The 20,740-nt window shown below is 40.3% G+C and overlaps 1 protein-coding gene and 1 long non-coding RNA gene across 4 annotated transcripts in view; one reads left to right on the top strand and one right to left on the bottom strand.

Annotated features, from left to right (window-relative positions):
• PDCL3 (phosducin like 3) overlaps window positions 1-20,740 on the top strand; it is a 191,236-nt gene that overhangs the window by 7,091 nt on the left and 163,405 nt on the right. Inside the window, exons 6-8 of one of the 3 annotated variants that reach the window (XR_006595473.1) lie at window positions 1,581-1,736; window positions 10,691-10,838; window positions 16,811-17,037. Coding sequence is in view for 2 of the 3 variants with exons in the window: in XM_019827023.3 (XP_019682582.1) it covers window positions 1,581-1,723 (143 nt within the window). In the remaining variant the exon portion in view is untranslated. Of the gene's footprint in view, window positions 1-1,580; window positions 1,958-5,226; window positions 8,932-10,690; window positions 10,839-16,810; window positions 17,038-20,740 lie in introns of those variants that run through there. The other 2 variants (XM_019827023.3, XM_003983891.5) reach the window with 2 other exon arrangements.
• LOC123384419 lies at window positions 2,892-11,520 on the bottom strand. The gene is made up of 2 exons (XR_006595476.1): window positions 11,445-11,520; window positions 2,892-3,133 (listed from the first exon to the last, which is right to left on the bottom strand). It is a non-coding gene; the product is annotated as an uncharacterized LOC123384419 (long non-coding RNA).

The raw sequence follows: 20,740 nt of genomic DNA, 5'->3' as shown, positions 1-20,740 counted from the left end.
GACTTGATTTTGGCTCAGGTTCTGATCTCATGGTTCTCGAGATCGAGCCCTGTGTTGTGCTCTGCACTAACAGTGTGGAGCCTACTTGGGATTCTCTCTCCCTCTCTCTGCTCCTCCCCTGCTTGCATGGACATGTGCTCCCCTCTCTCCCAAAATAAATAAACAAGTGAAATACAGGAACTGAGGTTTTAGTCACTGATTTATTTTCTTGGTACTGCTTTTATTACTTCAGACAAATGTGTAAGTTCTGGGATGTCATCATACAGTTATCCTTTGACTCTAGTAGACTGAGATGCCGGACATGAGGCCTAAGAATTTCCTTTTGTTAACTAAAATTAGACTTAATGATTAGATTGCCAGAAGGACTGTGAAAAGTATTTCCTTTGAATGTTTCATGATGATTTCTTTCCTGGAAAACTGTGCAAGTTGAGAAGCGGTAGTCATTAGAAAACAGGTTTAGTCTTTGGTTTTTAATTACCATGTAGGTTCAAATACAGTAAAACCTTGGATTGCGAGTAAGTTATTCTGCAAGTGTTGTGCAAGATGAGCAAGCATTTCTAATAAATTTTAACTTGGTAAACGAGCAGTGTCTTGCAATATGAGTAGTACATGATGCTGAATGTCACACAATCAAACTGAGCCAGTGGTAGTTCGTTCTTTCTCTCTCTCTCTCTCTCTCTCTCTCTCAATCTGAGGGATTGTGGGTGATCATTTCGGATGCTTGGTCTCAGGCCACACTGTTTAGCAGAAATCAGTGTTTTTTCAGAACATTGGAAGGTGCCCACAACTGGCACTAGTGTATTTTTTGTCACTTCAAAGCACCAATGAACTGTCCTTTGCTTTTCCATACATGAGTGAGCTTGGGATGCTTTGTTTCATTCTAGGTCAGGCTGCCTGCAGATATAGACCCTTTCCTCTGCTGCTTTATTACCAGTTACATTAAATACAGTAGATGATAAGAATTTATTAATAGTGTACTGTAGCCAACATCCATGCCAGCATATATAATGGTTCCCATGCAGAGAGTCCATTGAGCCAATACATAGCAGTGATTCCATTAGTGATAGTGAAAGTCGTCCTATACATAACCCTCCTCTCTTGTCTCCTTCACATCAGCCACGAAGGTTTTGAAAGGTTAAGTGCAGGTTAATTTGTTTATTTTTCTTTATATTTTGTATTTTATTATTTTATATTACATTACAGTATTGTAATCATTTTTGTATGAGTGTTTTTGTGTTGTGGAATGAATCATCTGAGTTTCCATTATTTCTTATGGGGAAATTAACTTTGATATACAAGTGATTTGGATTACAAGCATGTTTCTGGAATGAATTATGCTTGCAAACCAAGGTTTTACTGTGTATGTAATATCTTCTGAAAAAGCATTTGAAAGTATTTTGTTTTCCTCCTTAAGGGTCTGATTTTTTTTTCTTCTAGGCACCTTATAACTGTAGCACTAAAATCGTCATCAAATGTTGATGATCATAGTTTCTGCTTAGAAAAAAACTGGCTTGATGGGCTTGAGGACGAGGGTCTTGTGCTGACTGTCTTAGGTGATTTGGCTTTTCTTTGTCACGTAGAGTTGGAGTGGAAACTGTCAGAATCTGGAGCAATCAAGACAGATCTGGAGGAAAACCCTAAGAAACCAATTGAAGACACTTTGCTATCCTCGGTGCGGTGCTCTATCCCCACAAGAAGGAACAGTGATTCTGAGGATGACTAAGACTATGGCCTCGGTAATGTGCCAAACTTCCTTGATGTGACAGATCATCTGGATTTTTTGAAAAAGGTTAAAGTAGAAATGTGTTTGGCTTTTAGCCTTTTATAATTACGTTTCAAATCTCATAGATCTCAGAAATCATTACTGGGAATCCTATTACATTTCTTGGAACTCCCTTTTTAAATTCATAACATTTCCTTAAAAAAATAAAAATAAAAACCAGCTGCTGGTATGACAGACGTCTATGTTTTCCTCACTTGTATTTTAAGCTATAAAACTGTCTATTCACTATTTGTCCACATTTAACTATATAAGAGGAAATGTGGAGTGTCTTTTAATAATGTGAGGAGGTTTTACAGTGGATAATTGCAAACTAAGTTTTGTAGTCACATTATCATTTATTTTTATTTTAAAAAAATTTTTTTTCAACGTTTATTTATTTTTGGGACAGAGAGAGACAGAGCATGAACGGGCGAGGGGCAGAGAGAGAGGGAGACACAGAATAGGAAACAGGCTCCAGGCTCTGAGCCATCAGCCCAGAGCCCGACGCGGGGCTCGAACTCACAGACTGCGAGATCGTGACCTGGCTGAAGTCGGATGCTTAACCGACTGCGCCACCCAGGCGCCCCTATTTTTATTTTATAAGGCTAGCAATAGAATTATTAAAGGAATGATTGATAGGAAAAATCCTAGTATTTGTCCTATTTAGAAGAAATAGGCAATAATTTTTATAAAACGTTGTCCTATGAAAGCAATAACTAAATGATTCCAGTTTATTGCCATTTTTGCTTAAATGTTTTTTTCTAGTTAAAATAATTTTTGTCTCAGACTGTTGAGATGTCAGTTAATCCCAATTACTGTAAAAGTCCACCTTAAATTCTTTTTTGTAAACAGATAATAAACACATAAAATGATAAACTGTATCTCAGTCAGTAAAAAAAATGGCAAGGTGTTTTCTGAACTAGAATCTTAGCACTTAACCCTTGTCAAATTGACATTAACAGAAAAATTAGGGGTAATATTTTTCTCTAATATTTGTGTTGAATGATGTAGTACTCAATGTGGGTTTGAATATTAAAAATATGAATTCTAGAGAGCCTGGAGTTCCTTCAGATTATATTGCAAAATTTATTTTTGCTATAATTCAAAGAGTAACAACAGCTGTGACCCATTTTGATCTGTCAGAAGTGTCTGTGTTAGTGAATATTTATTTTTCTACACACATAAGAGCCAGTGCTGCTTTTAAAAGTGTGTTCTATGTAACAATTTACTTTGAATGATTTTTCATGAGATTTTAATTGCAGGGTTGATATAAGCGTGGTCAGTTCTATCACTCACATGCCAGTTCCATGGGTTTTGTGGGAGAGCTGCCTTCTTGGATTTTCTATTGTTAGCTGACATTAAAATGAAATGCTGTGGGAAGAATAAAGGTGAAAAGCTTGAGTGCTGCATTTGCCTGAGCACTGCAACGCTCACAACTCTTGAGAGAACAGTGCTTGAGCATGGTGGGGGGTAATACCTACTGTGATGGAAAATAGCAAGCTTTATTCCACTTTGGAGCCCATGCAGGATGTAGTTCTAGATACTCACTATGCCACTTTGATCTGTGGAAGTGTGAAAACTGCTTCATCATCTTGCCTCCATGCCCGGCTAATGCTCTTAGTGGGAGCTCAAGGAGAGCTCAGGTGCCTCTGGACTTGGCTGATGAGTGCTGTCTGGCCACATGGCACCCAGGCCCCAGGCAGCTATTTAGTCATGCTGACTGAACTTGATTTAAACAGAGAAACATCTCTCTCCTAACATGAGTGTTGTGATTTAGAACGTGACCTGCAAATTTCTACAGGTTAGTTAATTTGGGGAGACTTTGCCGTAATATTTACCACTAATTTTCTGTTTCATGTGAGGCATTTGTGACATGACAGAGGGGATACAATTGGATCCTTAAGCATTGAGTTCATCTAATTCCACACAGGGAAAGCAAACAAGGCTACCTAGAGGCTGTCTTTCAGTGTTCAGAGGAAGGGATTTTGGGAAAGGGTGTTAAGCAAGTGCTAGATAGCCCTTTATTCAGCGTAAGAAATGGTTCTGGAAAGTTGGGATGATAATTGGGAGAAGTGAAATGGAGTTAAGACTATATAATCAAATCAAATTGATTCTTCCTTATTCTCCTCATCTCTAGAGGAAGAAGAGGATGTGAATGAATTGTATATGCTTATCTCATTGCAAACCTAAATTTATATCCTCACTCCCCAAGGTTGCAGACCATTGCTTTGGCACATACCTGACACAGAGCTTCCAGGGTGGGTGGCTCAGAAGTACTTCAGAAAAGTTGTACTAGAGGTTGCCTGGGTGGCTCAGTCGGTTATGACTTCAGCTCAGGTCATGATCTCACAGTTCATGAGTTGGAGTCCTGCATCGGGTGAGCTCAAGCCCTGTTTCGGGTGAGCACAAGCCCCACTCCTGGTGAGCCCTGCTCTCTCTCTCTGCCCCTTGTGGGATTCTCTCTCTCTTCACCCTTGTTCACTTGCACCCTCTCTCTCTCTCAATTAAAAAAAACAAAAAAACAAAAACAAAACCCTAGACATGAAAGGCACTTTTTGAGAGTTATGAAAGGAATGTTAAGAAGAGTGTCCTCTGTCATCAATGCCTAAATTGTTTTTGTCATTTATTACCTCCAGCTTTAAATTCAGTTTTCTTATGTAATGAGACCAGAAGTGACAAGTGCGAATAATCTCTCTATATTTTATATAAATATAAACATAACAGCATTTTTTATACTGTTTACATTCCCATAGCAGGTGGTCCAGGCTTTCTGCCTTCTGCATCCCCCTCCCACCACAATTCAGTGACCTCCACAGGAGACCTTGTCATTTGCATGCTACAAGGAATCCCCTTGGTTTCTAGTCTTAACCATCCCATACTTGGCGCAGTGTCCTGTCTTCTCTTTCTGTTCCGTTTAGTCTCAAGTGAAGATGTGTCTGGTCTCCAAGTTTAAACCCTCCCTTTGTGCTTTTGACTGTATTCTCTCCCACGTTCTTAAGGACTTGTTCCAGCAGTAAATTACCATCTTGATTTTAGTCTCTCCCTTGATGTGGAGCCTCACACAGTGAAAATGTTCAGGTTCTGTGGCAGAGACTGCTATTTGCCTATCAAGTATCCAGGAATCTCCAGTTCTACTCCAGCAGCAATGGGACCAGCCAAAAGATTAAACTTCCAGTCTCCTTGGAGCCATGGATTGCCAGATGGAGGTGGGGAAGTTGGCTGGACAAGCCTCTTCAGAAGGACAGATGATTGGCATGTGCCCTTTTTGGACTTAACCCCTTACTTCTGACAGGAGTGTAGATGTGGTTGAAGACTACTTGGGCTATGGGGCATCTTTATAGAGGAAAAGCTGTAAGGATAATATTCCTGATGACCTTGTGGAACCAGTATAATCCAGCTCTTGACTGCCTTCTCTGGACTTTGGTTACTGGGAAAGAAGTAACTTCCGTCTTGGTCTCTCTTAGGAGCAGCTGACACATTTCCTGATAATGTCACCTGACCATCGCCAAAGAAAACCTCAACCATTCTAGCTTTCTACTCACCACTTTCACCTTGCTTGATAAAACAGAAGAACAATCTAGATGCTCTACCTCTACTGTATCAATGTTGCCTTTCAGTGATGTCATGAATTAGACTTTAGGGACTTTGCATTTCCAGTGTGTGAAGGAGTAGATACTCTGAATAACCTGATAATAACTCAAAATGTTGGATAATTTTTTTTAATGTTCTTAAATTGTTGCTGAACTGGCAAGAAAGGAAAGCATTCTCAGAGGTCAAAAGCAGTTTGAATTCTCATGTTACATGATGTCTAAAAACTTCTCAAAGCAAGTTCTTAAAGTCATCTTAAGCTGGTAATGCCCCTGAGCTCATGGCTAAAGCAACTGCATATCCACGCTGAAAGAACAGAGCTTTAATGTAGTCCTCAGACACTCTTTACAGATAAAGCTCCAAAGGAACGTGAGCTCATAGTCCTAAATCACAAACCCACAAAATCACAGGATGCCTCAAATAAGGTATCCTGAATGAGAGCCAGTGGAAAACAGATAGTACAGTCAGACCTGCAAAAACTTAGGATAGTGGAATTTTCAGATATAAGATATAAAATGAATATATTTAATATGTGTTTAATAAGAGTAAGGAATAAGAATTCTTTATATAAAAATAAATCCCTTGTCAACCTATGGAAGAGAGAACGAACCGGAAAATAGAGCCAAATGATTACCCAGTAGATAACACACAAAGATAAATAGATAGAAATATAAAAATTAGGAAAGCAATGTGGAGGAGAGACTGAGAAGTTCTAGCATAATCTTAAAAAGAGTTTTAGAAAGAATTGGAAATTGGTAATATTTGAGAAGATAAAGACATTTTCTAGAACCAATGAAAGACATGAGCCTTCAGATTCAGAAAGCTGTATAAGTCCTAAGCGAGTTACAGACTGTGTGTGTGTGTGTGTGTGTGTGTGTGTGTAAAACTGCAGAATGTTGGATTTGTGCAAGTAGTCAGAAAAGTCATTACCCAAAACAGAGTAATGGTAGGGCTTACTGACTTCTCAGCAGCAAGGAAAGCCAGAAAGATGGCCAGTATCAGTGGTTGAAGAAAAACAAAAACTACTAACCAAGAATCAATACCCAGTGAATCTATATTTTTGGAAGTGAGGATTAATAGACATTTCCAACAGAATGAGTAGTTTTGTCATCAGTAGACTCTCAGTTTAGAAGATGAGTGATGCAGAAGGACCACCATCTGTTGAAAGGTCTGAAGCTCAAGAAAGGATCGTGACCAAAAAAATATGGGTAAATCTGAATGAACATTGACTTATAACAGTACAAATAATGCCTTATTTGTGATATTAAAAGCAAGATGGATCTAAAAAACAAGACAAAATAGGGTACACGTTGAAGGCTTAATTGGAGTTCAAATGTTCTTAGACCCTTAAAAAGTAGATTTAGGAGGTTGGCAAAGATACACATGTAAGAAATATTTCATTCAAGGTAACAATAAAAGAAAATGAGTGTGTAACTTTTAAAGTAGTGGGGGCATGGAGGGTGAGAACCTCTTAATTTAAAAGAAGACCCAAAAAAACAAAAAACCAAAAGGCAAAACCATAGGAAGTCCAAAATGCTGGAAACCTAACACAGTAATCACAATAAATGTAAATGAACAATAATAGTCTTATCCAGAAGTCATGCTTGTAGGTACTTAACCAACTGATGTGAAACATATGCATACAGAGACCTGCACACAGATGTTGCTAACAGCTAATTTATAATCACCAAAACAACCAAAATGTCTATCAATAGATGAATGGATAAACCAACTGTGCTATGTTGACAGAATGGAATGTTCAGCATTACAAAGAAATGAGCTATCAAGCCACAGAAAACATGGATGCTAACTGAATTAAACCATTCTGAAAAAGCTGTATACTATATTCCCATTTTTTGTCATTCTGGAGAAGGTGGAGCTATGGAGAGGCTAAAAAGAGGTTGCCAGAGGATTGAGGGAGGGTGGAAGGGTGAAATAGGTAAAGCACATGGAATTTTTAGGGCAGTGAAACTATTCTGAACGATACAATAATGGTGGAGATAGGACAATATGCCAAAGCTCATAAACCTTATAGTACAGAGAGTGAGTCTTAATGTATGCATATTTAAAAATTTCATTTAGAGAGGAGATCCCTGGATGGAATCCAGGATGTGATAAAATAATCTAACTGTATTACAAATGTGTGAAACCACCTAATAGAAGAGGTTTCAAGGGAAGGGTTCTGATCTAAGTAACCTTGGAAATGAGTCTGTAAGGTGAAAGGCAAAAGAATCTGTATAAGCACTGTACTCTAGTTGGTAGTTATTTCTCACAGTACGGGTTAATAATTCTAGTCTAGTGCTAGACTATGTACTAGGTTTGAACAATTAAATGGATAGCAGATGGCAAGAGTCTGGTTTCACTGCTAAAGTGTGGGGTTACAGATAGCAAGGAGAGGAGGTTAAAATGATCTATGGCGTAATGGATTAGAGTTGGAGACATTGGTATAAACTGTTTCACTTAATATAGATACAGATGATTATATATTTAGATAGTGAACATACATAGGCTAGTAAACACATTTTTTTCATTGTTCCATCAGCTAAGGTGACCCTAAAAGCAATGACACTCTAGTATCAAAGACCACACCTAACCTGTAGATACTGGCTTCTAATACTGTTCTCCAAAAAAGGAGCTAGGGCTCTAGAGAAATGGCTGATTCTAAAACTGGAGCAGGAAATATACAAGATTAGCCTGAAGCATCTTGTAGCACCAGAAAGGAAAGAAATATTAAAACAAAAACAAAAAACTCACAATGATAAGAATATGGCAAAAGGATGAAGGAGGCAACTAAAAGATCTAGTGGCTAAAGCTGGAACCCTTTGAGCAACAAAATAAATAATGTATTATAACCCAAAGTATAATCCATGAGTCCATGCTGATAAATGATTGAGTAGATAAATAATTGGAGAAGAAACCATCTCTCATTCAGAATCCTAAATAATTTATGTAGATACTCTGGACTTAAGAGATTCCACCTTTAAGCGTGGGTTGCATGTAATGATTTCCTTCCAAAGTTTATAATGTGGAAAGGTGGCTGGGAAGAGTAACTTTGCAGTACAGAGACCTGACAAACTGTCTCAGGCAGGTGATCATGGTCAAAGTCAACAGTGGTAAGTCATTTATTAGTATGGACCCTGGATATGATGTCATGAAAATAATACTTCACCTCTTTGGTCTTCTTTACAAACATCTGACAAATCCCAATTGAGGAGCATTCTACAAAACAGCTTACCAGAACTCAAAATTGTCAAGGTTATTAAAAACAAGAAAAATGCGAAAAACTGTGACAGCCAAGAGGTGCCTATGGAAACAGGACTGCTAGATGTAATGTGTCCTGGATGAGATCCTAGAACAGGAAAAGAATAGCAGCTAAAAACAGAAGAATTCTGAATAAAGTGTAGACTTCATCAATGATTATGCATGATAATATTGATTTGGTAATTGTAACAAATGTACCATACTATTGTAAAATGTAATGGGGAAACTGGGTATGGGGTATATGGTAAATCTGTACTATATTCTTAATTTTTCTGTAAATTTAAAACTGTACCCAAAAAATAAAGTTTATTTTAAAAATATGGTGGCAAAATGGAAATTGTAACCAAGAAAGGTGGTTTTCAGTTCTTGACTGTCATATGTCTGTAATAAAAGGCACAAGTCTTAGTTTGGATCTGTCCCAATGCAGAGCCTGAGCCAAGGACTTAGGTGCAGAGTTTGAGAGGTGATTCCAGGGAGCAGGAGGGAGGGAGCTGAGAGATGGTGGAAGGGAAGGGAAAAGGCAAGTATAAGGCTGAGAATCAGGTCAGTGCCATAGGTAGACAGTAGGAACTCAATCCCTTTAGGACTTTGAAGCAGCACAGTCTATCCACTGACAAAAGCCTGAGTTATTTATTTACCAGTCCTGCCCTCCAACCCTTAAAGGCTGCTTCCAGAGGAGTTAACTCCCCTGCACTTCTGGTCTATGCCTGCACAAAGACTGAGCAAATGTCTGTGCCTGGGAGAAAAACCTGGGCAGACAGATACAGTGTGGCCTTTTAGGTGGGATGCTGGTGGTACAAGGTGAGTCTGAACTTGCATGGAAATTAGTCCTATTTTATATATTTGAAAGAAATTTCTTAGACATTCAAAAATAAATTCTTGTTGGATATCACTCTGCTGCATACGTAAGAAGGGAAATAGAAGCAAACACATTGGTTAAGACATTCCTAAAATGGGCTCTTGAAGAGTGCAACTCTGACACCATCTTCTGCTAGGTTTGATGCTGGCACTTCTTGATCCAGCCAGAAGGTGGCGAGCAGTAACAGTGTTGTTCCCCCAGGCCAACAGCGACTGCAAGATGCACCCTGACCTCAGGGATGTTAAAATGAGGGGAAACGTGTTTAGCATTGGTCAAATGAGGTATCTCACAGTGGCTTATTTTAACTTGACCATTCTAGCTCATTTCTGTTTATTGACGTTTAAAATACTGAAAATACAAGCTTCCTAATAGGAAAAATGCTGCTACTGTTCCTTACCTACTTATTAAAATGACTACAGTTTTGTTTTTAAATTAAAAAAACAATACTGTTGGGGCACCTTGGTGGCTCAATCGGTTGAGTGTTTGACTCTTCTGCTCAGGTCATGATCTCACAGTTCATGGGTTCAAGCCCTGCCTTGGTCTCTTTGCTGACAGCAGGAAGCCTGCTTGGGAATCACTCTCTCCTTCTGTCTCTGCCCCACTTTCTCTCTCTCTCTCAAGATAAATAAACTTAAAACCCAATACTTTTTGTAAGATGGTGATGAAAAATTTTTAAAGATATTTAAAAATGCATATATATTTCATAAAGAGTTGTAGTTAGTAATAATCCTTTGCCTTTTAGCAAATGTTATAGAAAAGAATAACTTGCAACTTTTTGTTTTATCCTGGGGTTTGAGATATCCAAGTGAAATAGTACAATAAACACACACCCACTAATGCAAGCTGTACTTGGACTATACTGTAATTGCAGTAACTAAATCAAAGAGCAGATTAGTGAGCCCCAGGTTGCCCCCCTTACTGACTCTGGGTCCCAAAGGCTTTCTATTTTGGTTTCCCAATGTTACTGGGGAGAAAATGTGAGAAGTTCAGTACACTTGGCAGTTATGTTTTGTAGTGTAAATTAATACAGTTCCCAAACTGCACTGAGGTGCCCCAGTTTCCCACAGCAAGCTCACAGGAATGGGATATTCTGTTTTCAAGGGAAACACAGCCATGCTGCAATTTATCAAACACTGCAGGAAATACCAGCTCCAAGTAGTCACATTAAGTGTTAGCTTGCACTACATTCCTTTTGATGATGTCATATCTTTCCAAAGCAGGGTTTTTGGCAGTTGGTGTGATAAAAGCAGGTACAGCTCAAAAATCAACATGGAGCAGGGAATGAAGGTGACAGTGTCTGATCAAATTTCAAGGTTGGAGAAAGTGCAGAGCCCAACAGGCACTCACATCACATTAGTAATTAATGAAGTAAGTATATTTTCATTCAATTTTCAAATTTTTTCAAACAGCTAAAAGTTTTTAGAACATAAATTCTCATTAAGTTGTTTGGCCCTAAGTACTTCATAAAAGAAATGATTAGATCTTTCTTTCTTTCTTTCTTTTTTAAAAGTTTATTTGAGAGAGAGAGCATGAGTGTGCATGAGCAGGGGAGGGACAGAGAGAGAGGGAGAGAGAGAATCCTAAGCAGGCCGCAGGGCAGAGACAGATGCAGGGCTCAATCATGAGATCATGACCTGAGCTGAAACCAAGAGTCAGAAGCTTAACCAGCTGAGCCACACAGGTGCCCCAATGTTTCCTCTGTTTCTTAGGAGCACAGTGAAAAAATTACTAAGCCATGAACCAATGGAAGTTTAGGAATCTCCATTAAAAAATTGGTATTCTGGTTTGTAACTGAAAGTGAAATTACGTTGATTCAAATCCATCCTTCAGACTTGATTACCTCAGAGTCAACTCAACACAGGATATTCTTGACTATGTCAGGCTGAGTACTACACCCTAAAACCTGGGGTGACTCCAAATTACTCCCCAAAGGACCAATCTTCATGGAGCAGACAGCTTTCTCTCTATCATCACCTGCAGCAGAGCTGGTAGCTTGTCATGTTGTCAGTAGAGTGTGTTTAACCTCCCTGTGCCTTGGGTTTTCTCCCCTGTAAAAAGGATCCAACAAATACGGTTATCTTGAGGATTAAATGGACTAAGATTTATAAAGTACTTAGCGCAGTTTGTTGAGGTTTTATTGTTGTAGATGTAGTAATAATAGTAGTTATCCGTGATGTCATTATGGTCATCCTCACCAGTGTCCTGTTTTTTTGAAAGCATTTAGGGTTTGGCATTCTGATAAATTTGCTCATTTGAGATTGATTGGTAGGCCTTAATACTTGCAATTCTAAACTGGGCCTCCCATGACTCGGAAACTCTTGAGGTAAAGTTTTCAGTGCAATTTGGGAAGAACTTGAAATTATATCTTTTGACCTTTGGGGAACTTTGGGAAATTTGCTTCCCATTTACATTTCCACCATTACATAATCCTCCTTGTAGAGTCTATTTTTTTTCTGCGTACTTTTACATATTTTCAGTGTGTTAAGTAATACCTCTCTCACTCTAGGTGATCATTTATTTTCTTGGTGTCCTAGCAAGTAAAAGTCTCAGTATAAAGCATAAGAGGATTTTATATGCTTACAGTGTGATATTTGTCACTTCCCAAGACAACTTTCCTCCATGTAGATTAAATGCTGTCTTTTAGACTGACTTTTCTCTATCAAGTCTCTACTGCATATTGGTTGATTGGGTTATCTCATACTATTCATCAGCCCTTTTGATGGATGTGCCCTCTAAATTACAGGAATGGCATTAACACGAGGAGTTTTGAGCCACATCAGGCCATGTACTGGGCTATGTAGCATTTAGGCCATTCCTCTTCCCTTTTGGGATTCTAAAATGTGAATTCTTTTAGAATAATATACAGCTCATAGCAGCACAGAACCATGTTCAGAGACGATAGGATGAAGATCACTGGGGTTGAAGGCACATTCTCCGTTTTTCATTGTGTTAGAGTGAGTATAAGAGAGAAAATAGAATCAAACAGGAATAGGACATGAAGCAGAGTGAAAGTGCTCTGAACTTGAGTACTCCCTCCCAGACGTCTTGTTTAATCTGTCCCAGCTTGCCACAGCAGATCCTGCTGCTAATATTCCTGGCAGTGAGAGGTCTTGGGAGAATGAACATCAGTGTTAGTGGGTACATTTGTATGCTGGTCAGTGAATAGTGGAGGAGTGGGGGAATCTCTTTGAAATGAATTCTGAGGTGTATAGGATCTGCCACTAATGATTTTGTAACATGCTGTGGCTTACATCAAATAGGTGCTATACCAGCCTTCTCCTAGTGTCTGCTTGTATCTGTGACCTCCTATAGGTCTTACCCTAAGCCCAATAGGTGCATAGTTTAAGGAAAGCAAAAAGGAAAGGAGAGAGGGTAGAGAAAGAGAGGGAAGGAGGAAAGGAAAGTTGAAAGAGAGGGGTGGAAAGGGAGGGAGGGAGAGGATGGAGGGAAGAATCAGTGATGTTTGCTGGCAATTACTTTTTAAAAAGTTTTTAAAAGTTTGTTTATTTTGAAAGAGAGAGAGAGAGAAAGTGGAGAGGGGCAGAGAGAGAGAGGGAGAGAGAGCTCCAAGCAGGCTCCATGCTGTCAGTTCAGAGCTTGATTGGGGCTCAGACTCAGAAACCATGAGATCATGACCTGAGCAGAAACGAAGAGTAGGGCATTTAACCAAATGAGCCATCTGGGCGCCCCTCTGGCAGTTACTTAAGTAGCAAATAAAATAGTAGGTGGGTAAGAAGCTAGGGCTTTTTACTCAGGGCTTTTATTTGTTTGGAAAGGATCAACCAAAGGAAATGTTTTGTTCATTTTTGATTGATACCTAGAATAGAGGAGACATCTACGTAGGATTTTTGCATGATCTAATGGCACCACAATCAGAGTTTGACCCTGTGGTTTTAGGAAAAACTTTTAAATGGCAGAAGTAAAGTTTAAGAAAGAGTTTCTGCTAAAAGACCACAAAACATTATCCTTTATTGATCAGGATTTGCTAGTGGGTGTGCATAAATGTTAAATGTTTACAGAAGCAAACAAAGCCAACACTTAAGAGCTCCTGAGGGCTCTTGAAGGCCACTGTCATGCAGCGTCCTCTTTTGGAGACAGCAGGCCTGCTGAGTAAGCACACAAGAACTCGAGGAACTCAACATGTACCCAAACAAAATGACTGCTAAGCAAGGGCTTGCAGGTCAGGAAGCAATCTCAAGCTGCATGTGTGGCTGCAGCAATGTAAATTAGCCCCTGCCTGGAGCCTGGGAAAAATCAGGTCAGGACCAGGAGTCACCATGAGGCTGGTCTGAAAGGTGCATAATGAACTTGCCCTTTTCTTGGGAGAAAGCATCTTTCTATTAGTGTTTTCTTGAGGTGTGCAATATAGGTGGGTTTCCCTGGAGTGTCTGATCATATCTTAGCAAGGCAAGGAAGGTAGAAAGGAAAAAAGGATGCTGAGTGGATGCTGGGGCCTAGGTAGAGTTGTTACATAAAGTTTAGTACCAAAGATTTGGACAGAACCTAAGTACCTACTAAGTGGTCTAAGAGTATGCATTCTAGAGCTAGATCATTTCAATTTGAATGCTACTTGGTAGCTGTGCAACTTTGGGCAAGTTACTTAATTTTTCTGAGCTTCAGTTGCCTCAACTGTAAAACATAGACAATAATAGTATAGGCCTCACAGAGCCATGATGAAGGTAAATATAAAGCCAATTAGTATTAGTATCTTGCTTAAGACAGGTCCTCCACACACAGTAAGCACTATGTCAGTGTTTACATCTGAACTCCTACATCTGATATGGAGTTCCAATTACTACTGCTGCCCACGGACCCACCACAAATCTAGTGACATAAGCAACCACCCTTTTATTGTGCTCACAAATTCCATGATCAAGACCCAGTGGTCATGGCTTGCCTTTGCTCCACAGTGTTGATCAGTGAGGAAGACTCAAGATGCTAGGAGGGATTCCGGTGATTGGAGCTTCTGCACTCCCATGTCTGGGGCCAGGCTTGAAGCACCTATTTGTGTCTTGGTCATAACCCAGCTTTGTACATCCTGATAGCTGGGTTCTGAGGTGGAATGTCCCAAGAGCATATGAAGACAGCTAGCAAGAAGCCATGTAGCCTTTTGTGACCTAGCCCCAGACATCACAGAGAGTCACTCCCACCACAATGTGGGGTTACAGAATTAAGGGGAGCTGACATAGACTTCACCTCTTCATGGTATATGATGGGACAGGAGAACCTCAACTGCCCCATCAACTCTGGTAGTCCCAAGTGCATTGCTCGAGTGGGCAGAACTGTCACCTGGGACTCTTCCAGAGGAGCAGAAACCCTGGGTTGACTTTCGTCATTCCCACTGGGTGGGCTTGACTGATGGAATCTAAGAATCAGTGCCCCTTTTCATAACAACTGTGGTGCAGGACTCTGAAGTGATTTGCGAGGCCAAAAAGCTGGGGTCAGAACCTTGTTCTCCCTTTCCTGCCTTCCAGCACAGTGGCTGATATATCCCATTACCTGAATTTGGTGCCGAGTTGCTATTCTTACCCCACTGAGGTTGCCTGTGCTCCATTGTTTTAATTACAGGCTGTTATTTCATTTAAAAAATCAGCGATAGGATTAAGGGTACTGTCATTTTAAAAGCTAGACTCCTGGCCTGAAAACTCGTCAGTGAATCAGAGGACAAATGTTCCCATTGTGCTGGTTAAAAATAGGAGCTATGGAAAAAGTGACAGAATGAGATGAATGCCATTAAAGTGTAATTACATTTACTGTAAATGTGAGCCTTGGGAAGAGCCTGTTCCAGGCAGAGAAGCTTTACCCGAGCCTGTGACTTGGAAAACCCAAGGCCTCTGCTCACAACTGCTTTTATGTTTTGAATTTTTATAGTGTATATTGTTATGGATTGTACTGTCCGTTATCCTTGTTAGGGGTATCAGAAAGAACTATGTTACTCCAAAGAAAGTAAGAACCATACAGTCCATCTTGAGTCTTAGAATGTAGGTTTTCCATTGTTCTCATAAGGCAATGCTTCTATCAATCTATATACTTATGTGTTTCTATAGATCTATCTATCTCCTGCCTCAGCAGCCAAGTATAGTAATGCGAAAGGCAGGGATTCATTGTTTGCTCATGGAAATAGCTCTTGTTTTTCTGATTTTAAAACAATGCATTCTTGCCATATAAAAATATTAAAAATATACAAAGAAAGTAAGTGAGCCTAAATACACATAGATAAGGCACTGTTAACATTTTGATGAACATCCTTTCACGTGACAGTGTTTTTATGGATTTGGAGATAGCTCTAGCATTTTTGTTGATGTTTTTAAAGCTTAGCAATATATTCTGAACATATTTTAATGATAATACAGCATTACATTTGAAAACTGGTGGCTAACTGGTATTCCATAGCATCAGTATACCATAACTTATTTATTTAATGAAGATACCTAGGTGTCTTAATGAGCCAAGTATTATTTTGGCCATAGCTAAAAAATATTTCTTCACATAATTGAAAGACAAATGATTTCAATTTTGTGTGAGTATATAATATGTACATATATAAAAATATATTAAATTATAAATAAAATGTATTAAAATATATATTTTAGAATAAGAGGCCCAACTCTAATTTTGCTTCCAAAATGGTCATCCAGTTGGGATTTATTTTTTAAAGCTTGGTTGGAGAAGTAGAGGAATAAAGGGCTGGAGAAAATGCAGACTAAAAGGCAGGACTGGGTTCTCTTTCTTAGTCTCCTTCCCCAGCATCCTTTCTCCATAGGAGGAGGAATAAGGGAAACCAGGGTGGCTTTAGGCATTACATTTCCAGGAATGTTGGCAGAAGCTAGAAGCAATATTGGGATAATACCTCAAAACTTGGAACCCAGCTTAGCTTTAAAGGGAACGATAAACAGGATGATGTTATGAGGTAGCTCAGGTAATAGGGTTTCCACTTCCCTCGGAAGCTGCCCTTCTCCACAGTGAGATCATGCCCATTGGAGCCTTCTTGTCCTTCATTTCTCCCTACAATGATATAACATTAATGCCAGTACTGACTCTCTGTGGTGGTGAGCAGCACTCGGTGCTTCTAGCCTAAAACCCCTCGAGAATAGGTACTGACCAACTCATCTAAATGTCCCCTGCACTCACATGGTCCCTGCCACATAGCTGGCACTCAGAGGGCCTTTGCTGGAACAAAGGGAAGTGCGCCTAGGGTAATTATGTGCATTTTGGGGGGTCTGCAATGGAGATTAATCACCACTAGGTGTCATAATGAGTCAAGCAAAATTTGGGCTCCTAGCTAAAAATTATGCTTTCACTGTGTTCATTTTTATGCATGCGTGCATTCACTTTTCCAGCAACCATGTGTTGAGTGTCTGCTGCATGCCAGGCACTGTGCTGGGTATCCAAAATCATGCTCTCACTGAGCTTCTGGACCTGGTTGGCAAGAAAACCACAGCAGGTGTGAAGACGGGGGCAAAAGCCCTATGAAGACACACAGGACAAACACCTGATTATGGTTGAGTGAAATGAGTGGCTTCTGAGAGAGGTGCCTTTGAAAATGAGTCTTGAAGGATAAGGTCAGGTAAGAAGTTTGATTCATTATTTCAAAAACACTTTCTCTTGGGGAAGTCAGGGCAGAAGAGTGACCTAAAAGCTGGTCCAGGTTTTATTCTTGTTGAGGGCTGAGCTTTTAAACCTGTTTTTGACAGAGGTTTTGACAGAGATTGCTTCTAGTTTCTTTTTTCCTGTCTGGATGTATGTTGCAGTTTAAAGTTTAGACTTTTAAGTTTTCATACTATCAGTAAGACTACCTTGAAGTTGCCTTTATTGGGCCCTGGCTCAGGTTAGAACCTGGTGGTCAGTGCTGGGCTAGGCCAGAATCCTGGTCAGGGGCCAATACCAGGTAACCTGCAGTGGGATTTACCCAGGGGCCTGGTCCTGCTGGAGATCAACACTGTGATGGATGCAGAGGGTGCTTGGTAACACTGAGGGCCTGAGGCTTGGGCCTGAACCCCAAAGCAGTCAAGTTCACTCCTGGGGAGACAGATCCCATGGGTCTCCTCAGACCCACCTTCCTCCAGGTGGATCTCAAGCCTCCTGAGGCAGCGCCTTCTCAGCGGCCCACATGTCTGTGATGGGGTATAGCTCAGTCTACTGGCGAGACCCATCTACCTTAACTAGGTGGAGGCTGAGCGCTTTGCAATGGAGGGAGCCTGCTTTTGTTCCATGCCCTGCAACTCCACACAGGGTTCCTGCAGGCAGAGCCTTTGACCAGAGCCCTGACAGCTCCAAAGCTAGACGATTCCCAACAAGATGGTCACCAGGCTCTGTGTGAACCTTCTCAGTAACAGGGAACTTGCCAAGACAGCCCATTCTAACCAATACACATGGTTCTTTTTTTAAAATTGTGGTAAGATATACATAACATAAAATTTACTATTTAAAAAAATGTTTATTTATTTTGAGAGGGAGTGAGGGGCAGAAACAGGAGGAGAGAGAGAGAATCTTGAGCAGGCTTCATGCTGTCAGCACAGGGCTGACTTGGGGCTTGAACTCACAAACCATGAGATCATGACCTGAGCCAAAGTCAAGAGTCAGACACTTAACCGACTGAGCCACCCAGGCACCCCTAAAATTTACTATTTTTTAAGTGCACAGTTTAGTGGCATTAAGTACATTCTCATTGTTGTGCAAGCATCCCCACCATCCATCTCCAGAACTTTTTTGTTTTCCCAAATTAGAACTCTGTGTCCATTAACCACTACCTCCCTCAGCCCCTCCACGTAGCTCCTGGTAACCACCATTCTGCTTCGTGTCTCTGTGCGTTTGACTCTTCTAGTACCCCGTGTAAGTAGAATCCTACAGAGTTTTGTTCTTTTGTGCCTGGCTTATTTCACTTAGCGTAATGTCCTCAAGGTTCATCCATGTTGTAGCATGTGACAGGATTTCCTTACTTTTTAAGATTGAATAATATTTCACTGTACGTATAGACCACATTTTCTGTATCCATTCATTTGTCAATAGGTACTTGGGTTGCTTTCATGTTTGGCTGCTGGGAATAATGCTGTCACGAACATTATCTGTTTGGGTCTCTGTTTTCAATTCTTTTGGATAGATACCCAGAAGTAGAATTGCTGGATTACATTGTAATGTCTAATTTTCTGAGGAAATGCCATACCATTTTCCACAATGGTTGTACCATTTTATATCTCCATCAGCAAGAAACAAGGATTACATTTTCTTCATATCTTCACCAACACTTGTCATATTCAGTTTTACACATGGTTCTTTTAATTGAGCCAAGATCCAATTCCCTCCAACTTCTCCTACTATTGTTCCAGGTTGTGAACTACCTGGGCTAAATCTGGTCTTCATTCTACAAGAAAGCCATTTGTGTGTTACTGGAAAGTGCTCCAGATGGTCTGTGTTCCTGGAAGGTCCCTCAGGACTGGGGACAGATAGCCCGATGTAATCTGATCCTCACAGAGTGATAGAGCAGGGACCACAGCTTCCTTTGTCCTGGGCACTTTGCTTATGTTTCTGCAAGGCTTGCATTTGTTTTGCCAATAGTCTGGCACGTGCTGGTTTATATGGAGCTGTATCAATTAAGATATCCAGGCTTTTTGAACAGGAGCTGTTGTTAGACCAGGTAACTCCCAACTCACCTCATACGATTTGATTCCTTTTACTTTATTAAGCAGTATTTGACGTGTACAGAAGTATATGTGTAACAAGTGTTATATTCATGTAAATTATGAGGCATAGTGACTAAATGAATGCTCATGAACTTGCCATCAATATAAGAACTAGAATATTACCAATATATTTGAAACTATCATGTGCTTCTCCCTAGTCCTATATCCATCTCGCTCCTAGAGGTAACCACTCCTCTGGATATTTTTTTCATTATTTTGCTCATTAAAAATTTTTTAAAAAATTTTTATTCATTTTTAAGAGAGGGGGGAGGGGTAGAGAGAGATGGAGACACAGAATCTGAAGCAGGCTCCAGGCTCTGGGGTGTCAGCACAGAGCCCAATGCAGGGCTCGAACCCACAAACCACAGGATCATGACCTGAGCCAAAGTTGGACACTTGACTGAGCCACTCAGGTGCCTCTATTTTGCTCATTTAAAAATAGCTTCCTCTATGTCTATATGTATAGCTAAATTACATGTCAGTCATTTTATTGTTTTTTTTTTAATTTTTATTTTTTTTCAATATATGAAATTTATTGTCAAATTGGTTTCCATACAACACCCAGTGCTCATCCCAAAAGGTGCCCTCCTCAATACCCATCACCCACCCTCCCCTCCCTCCCACCCCCCATCAACCCTCAGTTTGTTCTCAGTTTTTAACAGTCTCTTATGCTTTGGCTCTCTCCCACTCTAACCTCTTTGGTTTTTAAGCTTTATAAGTATGTTGTCTTTTGCAGCTTCTTTACCCACTCAACTTTATGTTTCTAAGGTTCAGCCATGTAATTGTGTGTGGCTAGAATTCACTCATTTTTACTGCAATGTCCTATTCCTTTGTATGTTTCTACCACATTTTGCTTACTTATCCTTTTTTATAGATGAGCATGTGGGTTATTTCTAGTTTGGGGCTGTTGCAAACAGTGCTGCAGCTAGATACTCATTTATTGCTTCTGAACTCCAAATCAAGCTTCTCTGCCCTGCTTTGTGATGCTGGAGCCGGACCCTGTAAACATTTTGTTGTTGTTAGATTTGTCACTAGGAGGTTCTGGAAAGACATTGCAGAAGGAACGCGCTTCTCCTCTTGCTTGGTTGCAGGTGTTTCCCCTTTCTGGCTCCTATGGCATGGTTGCCAGTGGTATGTGTGACACCCAGGGGCTTTCACCTTCCACTGAGATTTGCTAATACCCTGGAGAGGCTCCCTGATCACCAGTCTGGGCCCTGGGTACAGACCAGAGGTGGCTCAGAAAACCCCATGAACACCCTCTCCCTGAGTTCTGAGTCTCAGCCAAGTTGGCTGAGACTTCCTTGGAGCTCCCCCTTAGCCCTACAGTATTTCTTAGAGCTCTTTTATCTCCTCTCAGTAGTGAATCTCTTGTTACTACTTAGTACACTTCTATGTTACATTTTTTCCTGTTCAAATTACTGGTGTGATTTCGGCCTTCTGTGTGCACCCTGACTGGTGCAGTTCATACATAGGTCCTTTGGTGCCCTGTTGATTAGGCAGGACTGAGGAACTGAAACTGCAGCTGGAGGTGGCAGCTGCGGTGGCCCCAGTGTACATGGTGTCACACTGGCTCGTCTCACTGTCTCTGTG

This window comes from Felis catus, chromosome A3 (genome assembly GCF_018350175.1).
Source record: "Felis catus isolate Fca126 chromosome A3, F.catus_Fca126_mat1.0, whole genome shotgun sequence".
Lineage (NCBI taxonomy): Eukaryota > Metazoa > Chordata > Mammalia > Carnivora > Felidae > Felis > Felis catus.
Note: the sequence above shows the minus strand (reverse complement) of the source record. Positions and strands in the feature narration are given on the sequence as shown.